The 19,938-nt window shown below is 37.6% G+C and overlaps 2 protein-coding genes across 2 annotated transcripts in view; both read left to right on the plus strand.

Annotated features, from left to right (window-relative positions):
* Positions 1 to 3,512, plus strand: stbd1 (starch binding domain 1). Its single transcript, XM_039657455.2, has 2 exons — positions 1 to 482; positions 1,979 to 3,512. The coding sequence occupies exons 1-2, from the start codon at positions 221 to 223 to the stop codon at positions 3,253 to 3,255; spliced, it is 1,539 nt and encodes a 512-aa protein (XP_039513389.2). The 5' UTR covers positions 1 to 220; the 3' UTR covers positions 3,256 to 3,512.
* Positions 3,513 to 17,884: 14,372 nt separating this feature from the next.
* Positions 17,885 to 19,938, plus strand: part of shroom3 (shroom family member 3) — a 65,130-nt gene continuing 63,076 nt past the window's right edge. Inside the window, exon 1 of the mRNA XM_039657416.2 lies at positions 17,885 to 19,233. Coding sequence (XP_039513350.2) covers positions 19,087 to 19,233 — 147 coding nt within the window. The 5' untranslated portion in view covers positions 17,885 to 19,086. The remainder of the gene's footprint in view (positions 19,234 to 19,938) is intronic.

Below are 19,938 nucleotides of genomic sequence, written 5' to 3' on the forward strand. Positions count from 1 at the left end.
AGAGAGAGAGAGAGAGAGAGAGAGAGAGAGAGAGAGAGAGAGAGAGAGAGAGAGAGAGAGAGAGAGAGAGAGATTGGCAGTGTGTTCACCTGATTGCGGGGCTTCTTTTCATCTTCTGCCGCATCAAAGGGTCATTTCACCCGCGGCGTCGAGGATGAAGTGATCGCGACACCTGCACGGGGTTACATCTACACTGAAGCTTTCAGCTTTCACCCACAGCATGACCATGAAGAAGAGCAAACCGATTGCTCTGGACCGCGATATTCATTCCTTGCTGGATCTGATCGGCGGCTCCGGTGTCGTAGTCGCCGTGGGGATCATTGCCATGCTGTCGGTGTGCGCCGCGTTCTTCATTTACCGATCCTTTAGAGGTCAGCGCAGGAAGAGTGACGAGGATAACGGCAGCGAAACGGCGGGAGAAGAAGCGAGCTCGGCTCGGAGGAGGAAAATAGAGAAGGACGATCGACCAACCGAGTCAACAGGTAAAAAAAAAACGGACAATTGTTGAAGCATATAGGTTAAATAGTAGTGGTGCACACATGTGAGACTTTTTTATTTTATTTTTTTGAGGGGGGATACCATACCACACATAAAATATCACTATTATCTGTCAGATTATCACGGTAATGGGAAAATAAATCGCACGTGCGACAGATGGTTAAACGGCGAAAAGCTATCTCGAAGAAACAGCGCGAGCGGCCATTCAGAAAACTTAGCCAATCAGAAACGTTACACTACACATGTTATTTAAAAAAATGTGGAGGAAGGGGTTTTGTAGATGAATTATGTTATTAATTGTTATATAATCATGTTTGGAAATAATTTTAGCCTTAAATCTAGGTCACACTCTACTTTGAGCATGCAACATTTCTTTGGACACACAAACAGGAAATGATGTCAGGCTTTAAAGCTTCTGTTTTTAATAAAATAATAATTTTATTATTACAATTTTTACATCACAAAAATGTGTAAATATACACTACCATTTAAAGGTTGTGGTCAGTAGGATTTAAGACAAAAAAAAAATCAAGCAGCACAACTGTTGACATTGACAACATTGATTATCATAACTTAAGAAATGCCAAAACCCCAGAGCTGCAGGTTTGCGGGAAGATACACAGTTGACAGATAGTACCGTTTAGTACGTTCATATATATATATATATATATATATATATATATATATATATATATATATATGTTAAAAAACAAAAACAAAGCTTATCCGAATGTTTGTGTAACAGGTTAAAACCCGAAAACAAAGCTTGTCCGAATGTTTGCGTAACATCCTTTGCTGGCTGGATATTCCACAATCTTGTTGAAAGTTTGACAGTGACTCTCTTGTTTAGCTGCCAAAATACAAGATGAACTGAATGTCATGAGAAAGTGCAAAGTTAAAGGCAGCTCTGATGTAGCATTTCATTTCAAAGAGCCAAAGCCTGAAAGGTAAACTTACACAGCACTCTTTTGTCAGAGCACTCTCACTGTAAGCGATGGTATTTCTTTCTAGAAATACAAATCTAGTTGGCATACCAAGTTCTAAAGTCACAAGTTCATTTCTACTGATCTGAATCGTTGTTTTCAGACTCTAGTGTCATGGTTTTTAGCTGAGACTTTACAAATGTTTGACATTTGCTTGGTTAGATTGCTGCTCGATTACTAAGGAATTTTGATTGATTTAATAATAGATGAATAAACATTGTGCAAGGTCTATCAGTAAGTAAACTACTTCTAACCAAAGGTCATTTTAACATTGAGTTTTTTGACATGCACTTTTCCCATTAACTGATCATTTTCCCTTACAAAATTTTGTTCAACAACCGTAACCGCAAATAACATTTTGAGAAAATAAGAAAGAAAAAAAAAGATGGAAAAGGCGAGAAAAGATTATACGTTCTTTCCTAAAAGAATTCCTATATAAATTTTTGATCAGTTGAAAGCACATGTGACGCGGCTAATGCATTTTCAATCTCTTTTAGGTGAATGCCAGGATGGAAAGCGTTGCAGCGAATCCGGTAACCTCTCAGACACAGACAACATGCTCCTTCCCACTGAGATATCAGAGAAAGACCTGAATGAAAGCACTCTCAAGGATTTGGAGGAGATTACAGATGAGCTTCTAACAGATTTAGAACCTGAAATGCGTGACAAAACAGATTCTGATCTGGATCAGTGGGTAGAAATGGATCTTGATGAAAACACAGAATGTGAGAATCATATTCAGCATGAGGATGATGATGATGATAATGGTGGACGTGAGGTTTTGGCTGATGTGAGTGTCCGATTGACACCATTAGATTGCCAACGTGAGGAATATCTCAACAAATCTGAGACGGGACTGAGTGTAGACACAGATGAACCATCTGAAACTGAAAGCGCTCAGGAGTTCATTTATCAGAGACATCATGTCACTAGGTCTTCTTCAGACCAAGCGGTTAAACAATCCAATCCTATTAAGATCCGTTTAGAGGAAGACAACAAGACGTCAACAGTGGAGGAAGCGAGCAAGAAGTTTGAAGATCACCATGACTGCCGTTTTCCAACAACAAATAACTTCGACTGCTGTTGCTATGACAATAAGACTATGTTGAACCACAGCAACAGGTTTGACTTCCACAACTACTTGGGTTTCCAAACTGATAATACCTTCCTCGTTGGGTCTTCAACACAGGTGAGCCTCTCACACGAGTCTGGTGAGAAGAAAACCAATGAAGAAAATGCGTCAAATGAGGAGAATCATGAAAAGAATGAGATCAGCATCATGGACGCCATTATGGACAATAACGAGTGGTTAATCGTAGGTGCGTCAGAGTTCAGAGATCTTCCCTGGCTTACTGCAAATAGCACTGAAGATAAACAGACGCAGCTGGAAAAAGAAGGCCAAGTCAAGACTGGTTTAGCCAAAGAGGACGAAGAAACGGCGAATAAAAGAGTAGCGACTGTTCCGCCATTGTCGCAAGTGGTTAACGTAACCTTCAGGATTCACTACATCACATACTCTCCTAGACAGCTGGTGGCTGTTACCGGGAGCTTGCAGGAGTTGGGGGCCTGGAAGAGTTTCGTTCCGCTCCACAGAGCCAAGGACGGGTTCTGGGCCAACACGATCACCCTCCCTGTGGAGAGCCAGGTGGAGTGGAAGTTCGTCCTGGTGGAAGATGGAAGGATCTCTCGCTGGGAGGAGTGTGGAAACCGTTATCTCTTTTTAACCAGCCAAGATGAAGAAGTCTATCTTGACAAGTGCTGGGGATGTTGCTGAACACAGAGGTGACTATCTACTACACTCTTAAAAACAAAGGTTCTTTATGAGCATATATGGAGCATCCATGAAGCACCCTTAACATCCGTGGAACCTTTCCAATATGTTCTCTGCACTAATACAAAATAAAATTAAGAACTGTTCATCATAATGTTCTTTGAGGAACCAAGAATGGTTCTTTTAGAACCTTTATTTTTAAGATTGTATGGCTGCACGATTAATAAAAAATGAAATCACAATATGGCTGCTCCACATGATCTCCATCTCTGAGTTTGGGTCTCTTTAACATGTATTTGGGAAAGCAACATGCTCCAGTCTTACGATACTTGTAGTGAGAGACGATTTTCAACAAAAGACAAACTTTGAGGGGATTTGTCAAAATAAACGATTGGTTTAATGTTTAATAATAATCATTCTAATATTATAAAATGTTATTTAGCAATATTGATATAAAATCATAATATTCTGGCCAAATTGTGCAGTCCTACTAACAAGCACAGCACCCTTGATTTTTAAAAAAAAATTACATTTTAAATCACAATTGCAAATTAGATCAAACATAGCAAATCGTGCAGCCTTACTATCTTCTTCCAACTCTATACAGCAATAATAATCCTTAGTGCATTATTGAAATCCAATACAGTATGTAAGATTATATTATAATGTTGTTGATTGTTAATGAAATATTTTAATAAAGCATGAGGCTGTGGAACTGTTACTATAGCAATAATATTATAACATTTCAAATATGCACTTTTTTACTTCAATAAATGATATGTGTCTTGATTATATCCAACTGTACTGAAAACTATAATCCTGTAACAGCGGTGTACCAAAATTGAGAAAATCCACTAATAATTCCTTCATGCATAAGGGAATAATCCTAATGCTTTCAGAGGTTGAAACATCTTTTTTGAAGTGTATCTCCATTCTGAGAATGTGTTGTGTGCTGTATTATTTTAATATATAATGTTGCAACACTGATCTTTTCATGATGTCACTCTTATATTTAACTTTAGCCTGGAAACATACTCTATGCAAGTGAACAGACGCCTGGTTGATTGAATGAATTAATAAATAAATAAATGCTTGGTTGATGCAAATATACAGTCTCAGTTCTCATATAAGAAACCTCAGGTGGAGTTTCCTTCAAATATTACTGAATTTGTTAGTCAGGTTTCTAGCTATGCATTTGTTGACTTTGGCTTAACCTTGTTAAGTGTTAAAACTGAATGCTGAAAAGTCAACAAGTGCTAATTTCCACTTTTGCCTTGTGGCGATCCTGACCCTGTGTCCAAAATCGAATAATTTGCTACTATGTAGTATGCGAAAAACACTACGTCAACATAGTATAGACCCCTGCCAACCGTGAAGGGGTCTAGATATCCAAAATAAAGGCTAGATGTCTTACGGCGGAGTCTCTATCGTCATCACCGGCGGCCATCTTGTCACAGGCAAGCTTTCTGGCGGGCTCTGTGTTACCTGGTGTAAGATGCTCTTATCTCGTTGAAATCTTGAGGGATTTACAAATGGTTTGGTTTCTTACAAACGTTATTATATATAACAAACCAAACCGTTTGAAAAAAAAGTTATGGTTATTTAAAATACATGCACCATTAAAACACAATGTTATGAGTGAGCGAGCTGGCTGTGACAAGATGGCCGCCGGGTGCGGATGTCGACCTCCATTGGGCAGCAGCGTGGACGAGACATCTAGCCTTTATTATGGATATCTATGATCTATATAGTATGTCCGAATGCATAGTATGCGAAAAACATTAGGTGGAAAGTCCCCGTATGACCTACTAATTCAGAAGTCCGTATTGAATAGACACTTTACTATCCCATAAAGCCACGGGAGAGGATTTATGAATAGCAGTGAAGCGACCCGGTAGGTCAAATGACAGTAACAACAACATGACGGATGTAGTACGTCCAAATTCATTCATACACTACTATACACGATTTTGGAAGCAGCGTAAGAATACAATATTTAGTTATTCTGCATTTCATCACACTAAGAAAAAAATTGTTATTTTAAGAAATGATCCCCAGGAAGGTTTCGCTGTGAAATCCCCTTTTTGGAACCTTTATTTTTAATAGTGTTGCTCTGTCTTGACAATATTTGAAAAGAGAAAACTAAATGCGGAAGAAGTCCATTTGTGCTAATGCCAGCTATAGCGCCCCTTGTGGTGACACTGATAATACAGCGTGTAGTTATTCTGCATTTTTAATTGGTGGACACATTTCAGAACACTTTTTAGTTTGAATTGCTAGAAACTTTAGTATTTACTTGCTTGCATAGAGTATCTTTCAGGCATGTGATATGATTGTCCAAGTATGCTTTGAATGCTTTGTGAATTGCTTGAGCAATGCAGAACACCCACCAGCCAAAAACCACGTTTTTCTTTGCAGTTTGGCATCTTATACTCTGGCTCTAATATGTTAAATGCAGACATTAAAATCAGCTTACTCTTTACAAATAGCCTGGACTGTTTGCATACAGCCATTCTCTAAATCACAAGGCTACTGTACCCTTGATTCTATTACATTATTTAAGAATGTGACAATGGCATCAGCATTCCTGCTGACAACATCACTATAGATTTTTGTTTGCCATCACTGTCAACTGCATGTTGAACACACTAATTTAGTCCTTACAGAGATTTGATGCTTTTTATTTTAGGTAGCAATGAATTCTAAAAAAAAAAAAAACGTGAATATATTTTTATTGTTTCACAACGACTGCCTTAAAACCTTTGCTGCTTACACTTTTGACTAAACATGTTTATGTGTCTGTTGGCTGTTTTTCTTTTTCTGCGAAATTCAGGTGTAATACTGTTTCTGACCTTTAAACGTATGGTATGTTTAACTGTCAATCAGTAAATGTCACTCAGCAAATTACTTAATTCAATAAAGTAAATTATTAAATTGACAATTTCTTGCGTACTGTATTTTACATCTTTCACTGTAAAGATGTCTGTAAAGACAAATACTGTAAAAAATATATATATTTATATATGTGTGTGTGTGTGTGTGTGTGTGTATACAGTATACAGTATAAAAAAAGTCACTGGATTTAAATAGGCAAATGCTTAAAGGAGTAGTTCACTTTTAAAAAAAACTTTTGCTGATAATTTACTCACCCCCATGTCATCCAAGATGACCATGTCTTTCTTTCTTTCTTCAGTCGAAAAGAAATTAATGTTTTTGATGAAAACATTCCAGGATTTTCTCCATATAATGAACTTCATTGGGAACCAAACGGTTCAAGGTCCAAATGAGAGTTTTAGTGCAGCTTCAAAGGGCTTTAAACGACACCAGACGATGAATAAGGGTCTTATCTAGTGAAACGATCGGTCATTTCAAAAATGAATAAAAAAGTTTTAAAAAAAGTTTTAAGTCATGACTCGAAGGGTCCTTGATAAGACCCTTATTCTGGTGTCGTTTAAAACTCTCATTTGGACCTTGAACCGTTTGGTTCCCAAAGAAGTCCATTAAATGGAGAAAATCCTGGAATGTTTTCATCAAAAACCTTTATTTCTTTTTGACTGAAGAAAGAAAGACGTGGACATCTTGGATGACATGGGGGTGAGTAAATTATCAGCAAATTTTTTTAAAAAAAATGAACTACTCCTTTAAGAGTCTATGATTGGATCATTATAGTGTGCCGAAGTTATGACGTCACTTTGTAGGCCACAAAAGTTGAAGTGAGTTAGCATTTTAGCACTTCCGGTTCCCTCGCCCTAAAGTCTATAAGTTTTTTGAATGGGCTTTTGCTAAATCGCCTAAAATAAGGTCTGTGGTTAACAAAGCCTCTAAATATTTTCAAATTTTGATCTATGACATAAAACACACCAGTTATAACCTGCTTGTGTTTTTTTAACTTTATTGTGTCTGCTTGTGTTTTTTTTTTTTACTTTATATAGGCTTCAAAGTTTATTCATTTTGTATTAACTTGTAAAGATCATCTTGATAGACAAAACGTGTAAGGGTCACAACTCTTTGTTGAACACAATTTATGGGGAAAATCCATAGCTTTTCGATCGAGTGAACCCATGCGTTGTCCTACAAAGTGACGTCATAACTTCGGCACTCTATTGCAGGTTATTATGTTTCTACATGTTATATGATTGGCAACAGTTCTTCTAACCCTAATTGATGGAGTGTGTAGCTTTTCATTTCTTAAACAACCATGTAGGAAAGCACATCATGACCATATTCCATGATGACAAGGTCCATCAGGCTCAGACTGTGTAAGAATGGTTGGGAGGAGCATGAAGAATCATTTTCACACATGAATCGGCTCCTCTGAGTTCAGATCTTAATTTCTTTGAAAGTGTTTGAGATGTGCTGGAGGAGACTTTACTTCACAGAGTGCTGCACTCTTGCATTGACAATACAAGATCTTGAGCAAAAATGTATGTGCCTCTTGATGGAAATAAATGTTGTGATGTTATTTCCATCAAGAGGTGCATCAATCAAACCATCATGGCTTAGGGTAAAGATCATGAGCAAAATAAGTAAAACTGTGGAATTGACACACTAATCTTCCTTTTGGATTAGTTTGTGTTAATCTTCCCAGCAGAGGTCGAAGAGAAGCACTGAATATGTCTGTGAAGTTTGAACACAATTGTCAAAACTGGCTAAAATCAATACTTTCTTGGCCAAGTCTGAACATACAATTGGGGTCAATGCGAATGATTCTCGTGTCCTTGACGTGCGGACAATATGATAAACTACCGTAATCACAAACTCAACATTGCTGTCCTAATGAAAATGAAAGAGAATGAATCATGTCCTCTACACTGACTGTGTGATATTGCAGTGCTTGTTTGCTTCAGTCCACTGCTGCACTATTTGCTGTTTTACCCCAAACACACAGTGACTTTGGCCTCTGACAGGATCATGAAACATTAATGGGTTCAAAGGAAGTTTAAGTCGGATGTGATGGAACATTCTACATGTAATGCAAGATTTCATATTCTTCTTCATGACATCCTTTCATTCCTTATTATTGTTTTCCCCTCAGAGAATTTTCTATATGTGACAGAAACAGATCGAGAGCATTTGCATGAGTTTGCCAGTGCACCAAAGGCCTGTAAATGATTCATTTGACCACAAGAGAAGTTATTTCAGGTCAGAAAACTTACAAGTAAAACTTAAAAGGGCCTAAAATGAAAACCAGTTGGCTTACACAGTTAAATGCCAGTCAAAGCAAATGCAATGCAGTCTTCGGAGATCTTAAACATCTGAACTGTTCAGTTTGGGGTCGGTAAGATTACTACTTCTCACCAAGGCTTTATTTATTTGATCAAAAAATACAATAAAAACAGTAATATTGTGAAATATTATTTCAATTTAAAATAACCGTTTTCTATGGGAATATATTGTAAAATGTAATTTATTCCTGTGATCAAAGCTGTATTTTCAGCATCATTACTCCAGTCTTCAGTGTCACATGATCCTTCAGAAATCATTTGATGAATTGCTGCTGTAGAAACATTTCTGGTTATTATCAGTGTTGAAACAGTTGTGCTGCTTAATATATTTGTTGAAACCGCAATATGTTTTTCAGAATTCTTTGTTGAACAACTCATAAACTGCCTTGCAACAGTAAATACACAAAGTCATCTGCATGTAGTTTTGAAGAGGCTCCAGACAGAAAGGGGGTCATCTCTGAATATCCCAGCCCTCCTCGGAGAGAACGGACTTCTGACTCTAGTGTAAAACAGGTTTAGCTTTCTGTGACCTAGTTTATCTTTTCAGAAGAAAAGCTTAAACCAGCCTAAAGTGTCTGTAGTTTGTTGCCAAGTTTGTTTTCACTGATCAGACTGGTCAATATTGTTTTGGTTAGACACTGGAAGGCTAGTTTAACCATCTTGGGTTTTTTTTAGTTTTTCATTTGTTTGTTTGTTTTCAGGATAACTAAGTTTGACTCAATGCACCTTTTAAAATGGGCACTGAAAATGGGATGCTGATTGGTTCAAAGTACCGAATTGATAGTAGCTAACTGATAACATTTAGGACGTGATGGTCCACATTGACCATTACAAAAACTGTGATTACCATGCCAGTGTTTTATTATCATATTCATGTTCATCAATAGTACTAGTGTCCATGGTAAATTGTTGTATGGTAATGATACTTTTTGTAAGGAGTGCGTATACTATTATCATCTATTAATTTATGTATTAGGGAAGTTTGAATATAGTTTGCATTATTCTGTTGGATCAGCATGCAGTTCAGATACTCTAGTCTAGAGTGTGTTTATTTTAAAGGTGTTAAAGTGTGTGTTAAGCAGAAAGAGTTGCTATTGCTTTTATTAGAAATCTCATTTACACCCTTCAGGCTTCACTATATTCTCCTGTGAGTTTCTATGACAAACAAATTCACAGACAATTGACACCTGAGAGAAGGGACTTACTCAAATGTGCCACAGCCAAACGGGAGCTTATTTATCATATGACAAGGTGTGACATTTTAGATCTATGCAAAGCTGCAGTTGTGTTGCAGGGTTTGACCTCTGACCTCTGTATACATCTCTGGTATAGGGCTTGATCATCTTTTAGCCATAGATGATTTATGGGCTGTGTTTGAGTATTTACAAATATTTGACTTCAATGTTTGCGTTTATTTGATCAAAAATACAGCAAAACCAAGAATATTGTGAAATATTATTACAGTTTAAAATAACTGTTTCATATTTAGATATATATTAAAATGTAATTTATTCCAATCCTGTGATCAAAGCTGAATTTTCAGCATCATTACTTTGGTTTTCAGTGTCACATGATCCTTCAGAAATCATTCTAATATGCTGATTTGCTGCTCAACATTTATTAGTATTCTAATGTTTTCAGGATTTAGGATAGAACGTTCAAAAGAACAGCATGTTATATATGTATGTATTTATTTCTGTCACTTTTGATCAATTTAATGCATCCCCATTGCTGAATAATATGACTAATTAAAAAAAAAAACTAAATCTTACATCAAATGTCTGAATGGTATCTGATTAGTTAGGTCTATCTATCATAGGCCTGGTGATGAATTCGGGGATAAAAATCCTGCCCTGTATCCCAACGGTCCTCAATTCTAACCCTGCTAACGGATGATTCATGAACGGAAGAGTTGCTCAGTTACCTGATCACCTGATCTCTCTCTGCACTGGGTGTCAACACAACACTAAAATTGTTTAAAGGAACAGTTTACACCCGAACTTCTGTTATTATTTATTGACCCTCCCAATGTGAAAAAGAAATACATTTAGCATACCTTAAAAAAAGTAGCCTAATGGAAATATTATAGCTAATTTAAAATGATACAGCCCATAAGAGGGCTACATGTACAATTCAGAAACCCTTGTTATTCTTATATTATATAAAATGTTCATTTTTGTTTGTTGCTTATGGTAAAAAATAATTTGGAAATAAATTGCAGTGATATACTCTTAACAAACATCCAGATGCCGTCACCACTGCTGAGAGCAATGTTTAGATATTACGTTACATATATTTAATGTGCACGCAAATGTTGGCCCATATTAATAAGATAGCATTTTGCAGTTGATGGAGATTTGTGGGATGCACATCCAGAGCACGAAGCTCCCGTTCCACCACATCCCAAAAGATGCTCTATTTGGTTGAGATCTGGCGACTGTGGGGGCCATTTTAGTACAGTGAACTCATTGTCATGTTCAAGAAACCAATTTGAAATGATTCAAGCTTTGTGACATGGTGCATTATCCTGCTGGAAGTAGCCATCAGAGGATGGGGACATGGTGGCCATAAAGGGATGGACATGGTCAGAAACAATGCCCAGGTAGGCCGTGGCATTTAAACGATGCCCAATTGGCACTAAGGGGCCTAAAGTGTGCCAAGAAAACATCCCCCACACCATTACACCACCACCAGCAGCCTGCACAGTGGTAACAAGGCATGATGGATCCATGTTCTCATTCTGTTTACGCCAAATTCTGAATCTGAATGTCTCAACAGAAATCGAGACTCATTAGACCAGGCAACATTTTTCCAGTCTTCAACTGTCCAATTTTGGTGAGCTCTTGCAAATTGTAGCCTCTCTTTCATATTTGTCGTGGAGATGAGTGGTACCCGGTGGGGTCTTCTGCTGTTGTAGCCCATCCGCCTCAAGGTTGTGCGTGTTGTGGCTTTAAAAATGCTTTGCTGCATTCCTCGGTTGTAACGAGTGGTTATTTCAGCCAAAGTTGCTCTTCTATCAGCTTGAATCAGTCGGCCCATTCTCCTCTGACCTCTAGCATCAACAAGGCAGGACAGCCGCATACTGGATGTTTTTCCCTTTTCACACCATTCTTTGTAAACCCTAGAAATGGTTGTGTGTGAAAATCCCAGTAACTGAGCAGATTGTGAAATACTCAGGCCCGTCTGCCACCAACAACCATGCCACGCTCACACTCAACCACACTTTCTTTCCCATTCTGACATTCAGTTTGGAGTTCAGGAGATTGTCTTGACCAGGACCAAACCCCTAAATGCATTGAAGCAACTGCCATGTGATTGGTTGATTAGATATTTGCATTAATGAGAAATTGAACAGGTGTTACTAATAATCCTTTAGGTGAGTGTATTTGAAACTGACTATGGGAGACTATAGTTTGAATGAATCCCTTTTCTTTGCATGACACATTGACATTACATACAGAACAGCTTTCTCTGCATTAGAACATTGTAGAAACATTTTGTCATTGAATGGAAGAGAGGCTCAGGAGTGATGATAAACATCACTTCCTTTTGATTTCCTGACAAAATTGTCCCAAATACTTAACATAAAAAATCAGTATTGGCTTTCATAGACAACTTAAGCCTAGTTCACTAAGCCCGATTTGCAAATCGTTGAGCTCGCCGACAGGTCAGGGTGTTATCAAGTACAAATTGTGGGGGAGGCGGACAATGAACGCTGGCCAACCTGTTAGTATGAAAGCCAACAATGCATCTAAGACGCTCACATATCTAGCGTGCTAGATATCCAGAACTGTCTCGGGACTCAACCTCAGTGATGTCATGAGCTACAGCCAATCAGAGCAAGGCATGGGTTGAGGTCATCAGGTAAATCTTATTTTTTTCTTATTTTTTGCATTTTTTCTCAGAGCAAATTATCACGCAAACAGTTTGCAGCACTAGCTTCTGTCTGACGTCCCTATTTGCATGTTGTGTTCTTCGTCTTCTTCCCTGGGTATTGGCACGTGTGATGTTTTGCGTCATTTCCGGTTTGTTTTATCATGTGTTTTTCCTGGCAAAATGTGGTTTGTAGACAAGATCGAATCGTTGGGTGACAGTTGTTGTCAACTCGTGTAGTGCGTTACCTCATGTTGCGGATCAATCACGTTGTGTCGTGTGAACAGCTCAACAACTTTCACAGAGAGCAAATCATAGTGTAAACCACACAGTTCAGCCCAACATTTTAAAATCATGTAGTGTGAACTTGGCTTTAGGAAGTCATGGATGGTCTAATTTTTTAAGTTGTTACAAGCGGTTCACACATTGGCAACAAAAATATGATTAATGCATGAAATTCTTACATAGCCCCATTAACAATTACATAATTATTTGCTAAAACACTTCCATGCATTGTAGCTCTTAAGTCTAATTTGTATTAATTCAGATATGCCACTTCAAGACATCCATAATCACCCTTATGCTCATCCCCAATTGCAAACACACACACACACACATTAAAATTGATGTGCCTCCGAGAAACTCACACACTCAAGCATTACATGGCTTTAATGGAAATTCTCTGCGCTTGAGACTATTAATAAAACATATCTCTCTCATACTGCTATAGCCCCATGACTGCTGTTGCCCTTCAACAGACCCCGCTATAAAAGGATAACATGTGAATTAAAGGCCAGACCACAGAAATAGCCTTGATAACATAGCAAGCCCACATCGCTGACAGCCTTTAGTGAGCTGTGTCATTGTCATACCTGCTCCATTTATTTAGTAAAAGGAGAAGATTACACTGCAAGATTTAGCTATATGTAATTCCAGCATGTTTTTTACCATCACCCCTTTAGAGTGCAGAACATCCATGCAAAGTAGACTAGTTAAGTTTTTTAATACCTTATTTTATTATTGATGCATTAGAAGCTAGTACGTTGAAGCAATTTCCTAGTAAAAAAAAAAAAAAAGACGTACAGCTATTTCATCATTTCACAGAATGAGAAGTTCATTGACATTACTCAATTTGTTGAGTAAAGACTCATTGAGCACACTTTGATCACGTGAACACTAAAGCTCTTAACCAAGTGATTGGCCGCTATGGGTTTGCGTGAGTGTGTTTGCAAGCTGATAATTATAAATCAATCAGCTCAGTCAATAAACCTGACAACACAAGAAAACGTTTGATTTGAAAGGATCTTGTTTTCTCCTCGTTTTGATGTCAAAACAAACAGGCTCGCTTACACACACCGAATCACATTGTTTACATGCAGATTGGGGTAAAGGACACAAATCCACATGCGCAGATCGTTTTTTGCCATGGTTACTTCCGGTCAAGTCTCTTCTCACCAAGGCAGCATTTTTTTAATCAAAAATACATAAAAACAGTAATATTGTGTCCGTCCCCCCCCCCCCCCCCTTTTTCCCAAGAACTGTTATTTTATTTTAATATATTTTAAAGATTAATTTTATTTTGTGATGGAAGAGAAGAGAGAGGAGGTCTATCCACTTATTTCAACTCTTTTATGTGTATAATTACTCACATATGTATATACACATGAGATATATGTTTAATGTGTGTGTATTTGTTTGTTGTACTGTTTATTATGACACTGAAAGATGATACTGTGTCTACGAAATGGCTTTTATTTTTGAACACTGATGCTATTTTACTGGCAAACTCTCAGCACTTCTCAGCATGCAAACGTTGTGTGCATTACATAAATACAGGAAAAACAAGCTGTCTGCTGTAGCGCCACTGTTTATTATTCACACTCATAAACATCTTAATCAAATTAAACATCAATGCCCGATTTAATTATGCACTTTAAACATTTAGGAAACATGTTTCAGTGTAAAGAGACCACCCAGACATTTATAGGTCAGTCAAGATTTTGAAAATTAAGTGTGTTCACGATTTTCAGTGAACACGTTTTGGATAAGACAATTGGAACTATGGTGTGCTGGCTCATGGAAGATGCTTCAACCTGCAATTATTAAATCTCAAAAAAGTTCAAAACTGGAATGAATTAGTGTTATGTGTGTGTTTAGCGCCCTCTTAAGGTCTCAGTATGTTCTAACACTCATATTTTTTTTTCTGTTGTGTGCAGTCATGTACAGTAGGCCTACAGTATAGGTCTAGGAAAATGTTTGTGTTTAATTTTTAAGATAATATTTTATTCTATTTATTAGTTTAATACTAACCAGAGAACATGTTTGGGCTTACTTTTAATCAGGGCAATAGTCTAAAGTGTTATTTAAAATAATAACTATTGTAACAACAAAAGAGAACACCATCCAGAATGGCATTTTTATTAAAGGGTTAGTTCACCCTAAATAGACAATTCTGTTAATTAATTACTTATCCCCATGTCATTCCACACAAATGAAGATTTTTTTTTATGAAATCTGAGAGATTTCAACGCATTCTCACCTCAAGGTGTCACCTTTGACCATGCTTCAATATTTGATGTTTTAGGCGCCCTTTAGCATCACTTACATGATGCGATCCTACCGCGTCATCTAACTGACGCTAAAGGAAAGTGTCAGTTAGAAGACGCGGTTAGGTTTAGGTCTGGTAGGGTCTGGTAGGGTAGGGTTACACTCAATCCTAGGGCGTCATCTAACTGACGCTAAAGGGCGCCTAAAGCGTCAGATATTGAAGCATGGTCAAAATGCTTCCCAAGGCGTCAGTTAGGTGACGCCTTGGGGGTGAGAATGGGCTGGAGATTTCTGTCCCTCCATTGACAGCTACACAACTACCACTTTGACACTTCAAAAAGTTCATAAAGAGATCGTAAAACGAATCCATATTAATTAAGCGGTTTAGTCCAAATTTTATGAAGAGATTGTCGTTTTATATGATGTAAAGATTACATTTTTATTCACATATAAACAAAAGAAGGAACCAATTAGAGTCATTCTCGTGTTTCTAAGGAGTTTGTTTTGTGCCTCATGCGGGTTCGGTTGAGCTTCTGTTTTATGTTTGCTGATCAAAAATAGCCTCTTCATCTTCATTTCCGAAGATAAACGAAAGTCTTACGGGTTTGGAACGACATGAGGGTTAGTAATTAATAACAGAATTTACATTTTTGGGTGAACTATGCCTTTAAGAGTTGGCCAACGAGTAGACAATGTTTTATGTGAGTTATTCTGCAAAAATCTATTAGCATTTCATCTATGTAGTGCTTGCGCTGAAGAACTTCATGTAGGCCTACAAAGTTTTGGGGTTTTTTTTGTTTGTTTTCCCCTCTTACAATCTCCCCATAGTTCAGTAATAAAGTAGATATCAGGAAATGACCTAGGTATGATGTCATTGGTAAACATGTTCAGATGTGTCTTGAGGCTGAGCACAGTGGCCACACCTGTTATACTAGCCGCAGGTGTGCTATTGTAATGATGAAAGGCACCTTTGGAGCTTTCAGTGATCATGAAAGCAGGACAGGGAAATGTTTTACTCAGACAGATTTTTTTTTTTTCCCACTTATGTGTTTTGAAGTGAACTTGAGTTCTTTCCAGTGAAAAAAAAACACACAATCATATACTTAAAATAACCAGAGGCTCTCACATCATATTGTTTTCATTGCATGAAGGCTGAAAAAGACACATTTAGATCAAGTTCAGCTCATTTTGGTTTCGCCATTTTTTGAAAGCCTTTTATAGTGTGTGCATTTGCTGGAAAGACAAAGGGAAGATCATTTTTGGATAGTTTCTAAATTAAAGTGGACCAGCACAGGTAGATTGTCCTTAAATGGTCTTTCATTTGAAGAAAATAAATGTTTTTCTTGAGGAACATGCTGCCAATGAAGAGAGTCGAACACCCCAAAAACAAAACTGATCATGCTTTTAATGTTGAATACCTGCAAATAATCAAATTTCACTCAATACTCTAAGGCTCAAATTTAGTGTGAGTAAAACTTGCCCCACAGGAGTGTAATTTCATTTACAATAGGGGTCAAGCCTTGCAGCTACTGGTATAGAGACAAGTAAAAACAGGTTAAGGTGATGATTAACAGGTCAGGGTTAGCCAGAAAGGACACATTTTACTTTTAAAAAGTTCTCCTGAAAGTTTCTACTGAACAATGTCAACATCGATTTGAATAAAACTGTCAGTGTTTAAAAATCTAAATCAGTTTTAATAAAGACAAAGTATCAGCTATCTTCAACTTTTAAACCACAAGTCAGACTATTTTATTGGCTATTTAAAACAACTGATGGTGCAAAGATTTTTTTTAAATTACTGTTAATGAGCAGCGATGAGATTTAAGACATTTCATTAATGCAGTTAGCAATGAATAAACTGTTCCCTAAAGCCAGGAGAAAATGTGCATTTCTGTGCCAGTGTCAAATAAATCGAGCCCTACCTCGAAATTGGGTCTTCATCAACTATCAGTTAGGATAATGATTTCATTTGATAAACTGTTAATTATTAATAATGTCTATTTGTGAATAATTGAACATTACATTATTTTTATAACTGAAATATTTGGATGTTTAACGCTTATTTTAACACGTAATTATATTAAAGATGATTGTGGATGCATGTGGGTGATTGCGAATGCCTGTAAACTAAAAGCTAACATCCTAATATGCACACTATGCTAATACTTAAGCGAACTAATATGGGCATTAATGGTCATTATAACATAGTTTAAACATAATTTATCATATAACATGATTTTGTAGGAATTGTAATCAGGCACTAAAGAGAGTAATTTGAGCCAATGGGATGGCTTGGGGTCCTAACATAGGCCCATTTTCGATGGAGGACCTGATCTGTCACCACACCAGTTTCCTCAGGAATTTCCAGTGAGTTTTTTAGCAAAGACTATTGATATTAAGATGGTTACTCCAATTACTTATGAAAGGGAGAAACTGCAATGCGCAAAAACATTTATTGTACATGCAGGTCATGTCAGATTTTGTTGCTAATTTGAAACATTTATTTACTGCTAATTGTGAGTTTGGCAAGCAGTTTTTGAAAGTTCACGATTACAACCATTCAAATAGACAGGACTTGGTCCTGCATGGCGTTGGAAATATGGCCGCTGAGTGAACAAACTTTCCTTGAAAGGGACTTTGGTTTTTAGATTAGCAGTTTGATTTATGATGAAAATTTCCCCCTCCAATGCCTATAAATTATACCTCACATGTGATTTTTTTAAGGTCACATTTTAGGAATAGCTGTGTGTATGCATACTTAGAACAAAACATGAAAGTCTCTTTGACTAATGTTAAGCACAAGCCTTTATAAGAAAAACTGCTAGTGCTACTGCTATCCTAAAAACGGATTGAGAATGGCCTACAAAATGACGCCATGTTTGATCAACCACACACATTTTTCAAAACCCCGCCCACAAAAACTTGTCTGCAAAGCTCAGTGATTGACAGGCAGAGGGCGTTTGTGATTGGGTAAAAAACGGCAGCCCGCTGCTAGTTTGCTGTTTACAAATGGCTATCACATAAACAGGTGATATAAGAGACAATTATTACAGTGACACCAGTCCAAGGACAATTTAAGAAATGTATTTTATACAAATCTCCTACATAATCTTTAATGCCACTGGAAGTAAATAAATATCTAACCTAAATATCCAGATTTTTTGAGGCAAGAACTCAATATCCAGTCCATTGAGCAACTAAACTGCTGGCAAGGACTTCAGTCAAATGTATTAATCCAGTTCTTTAAATGTTCCCTTCGTAGCTACTGTGTTTTGATACCTTGACAGAAATTAGAATGCGTGGATTCTACTGAATTGAATTGAAGGACTTGACCAAACTTGTTGAAAACGTGTGTTTGTATATTTTAGGTGCATAATGTGGGAGGACAGGGTGGTGATTTGACTAGATTATGTCAGCCAGTTTCGGTCAGAGGCACTGCTAGTCTGTGATTTCGAGAGCTGTTGTAGTAGTTCACTGTGGTAGAGCGGTTTGCAGAGTTCGCGCATGCGCATAACCATCCCGATGAACTGTGGAGTTTGGTGGTGGGGGGGTCGACCACAGACTCCCTCATCCATGGTTGGGAGAGTTTCTGCGCATCAGCTAGAAAATAAAACTTAAATACTATGTATTTTAAAAGCGTAAACGCGTGTTCGCACTGAATTGAAGATTTGGGAAACTCGTAAAGGCGCTTTTTTCTTTCTGACAGGACTCGCTGAGGGGAATCTCGGCGCGCGCGAGCGCTCTGTCTTTCTGCGGACGCAGTGAAATGAATCAAATTCTATTGTGATGTAAAAATGAAGTCGGAAGCGAGAAAGGGCTGACAAACGGTGTTTAAAAGGGAGACCACTGCCTGGAAAAGTGGTACACAAAATCAAATTTGCCTGCTTATTTGCGAATGTAAATTCTTTGAAAGGCAGGAAAAGTTTTCGTGTCGTTCCTTCACATGTCTAGCAGGTCACTTAGGGATGTAACGTTAACGTTAAAGGTAGGTAGAAACAGGATTGTTATGTTACGCTGCGATCCCAAATCAAGTAACTTAATTCGAGGAAATGACCCATCATACCGTTGAAGTTTTGACCGAGAAGAAGAAACATCTAGTACATCCTTGGCCGTGTTCCTAGCGGAGTTTATTGGTTGACTGAGTAACTAAGAGACGTCCTCGTCCATTCTTTTCCCCAACATTCCAGCGATGGATAATAGTTTTCCAGGGAGCAGCAGTGCCGTGATCCAAAAGGGAAAGTTTGTGTTCGTCGAGGCTCAGTTGCAGGGTGGAGCGCCTTGGGGTTTCACGCTCAAAGGTGGGCTCGAACACGACGAGCCGTTAATCATATCGAAGGTAAAGTTTGAACTTACTCACCTGTTCTTTCAAATGATGATGAATGCGTTTCTGTCACCTTAATATAACAGCTAAGTTACTGCCCTAAAAGCGCCAGAAAGCGTCAGTCAGCTTCTATACCCCAGAGAGAAACATAATGAGGGTGTCATGATTTGTTGGCTGGAAGTGAAATGGAAATTATGAATGTGAGATGCCAGAGAGCGTGATGTCACTGTGTGATGCACACTTAAGTCACTTAAAATGCTTTAATGTTAGTGCATGATATAACGAATGACCTAAATATTTCTTGTAAAGAACGTTTTAAAAGATCAAATAAATCAATGTTCAAAATGAATACACACATTAGGCTATTTGGGCACTTTTTGATAGTCAAATGTTAGTGGAACATGTCTATATATATGTGGTTAATGCGATGACTAGACTTGTGGTTATGGTTATTTTGGCTTGGACACCTGTGTGATCTTCTGTCACTGGGATGTTGCTAGATCAACATCAGCAACAGTTTTTATCAAACAGTCAATGTTAAAATAAAACCCTAACCATAGAGAGAAATGATAGGTTGAAACTGAAAATGGTGTACATTACAAGCCCCTAAACTTGGCCCTAACTCAACCCCTTTCCAAATCATTCTGATTAAGTGATTCTGATCCAGGTTTACTTGCTAACTGGCAAAAAAAAAAAAATATTTATTGTCACTGATCTTCT

Source organism: Pimephales promelas, chromosome 19, assembly GCF_988280905.1.
Source record: "Pimephales promelas chromosome 19, fPimPro1.hap1.1, whole genome shotgun sequence".
In the NCBI taxonomy this organism is placed as follows: Eukaryota; Metazoa; Chordata; class Actinopteri; order Cypriniformes; family Leuciscidae; genus Pimephales; species Pimephales promelas.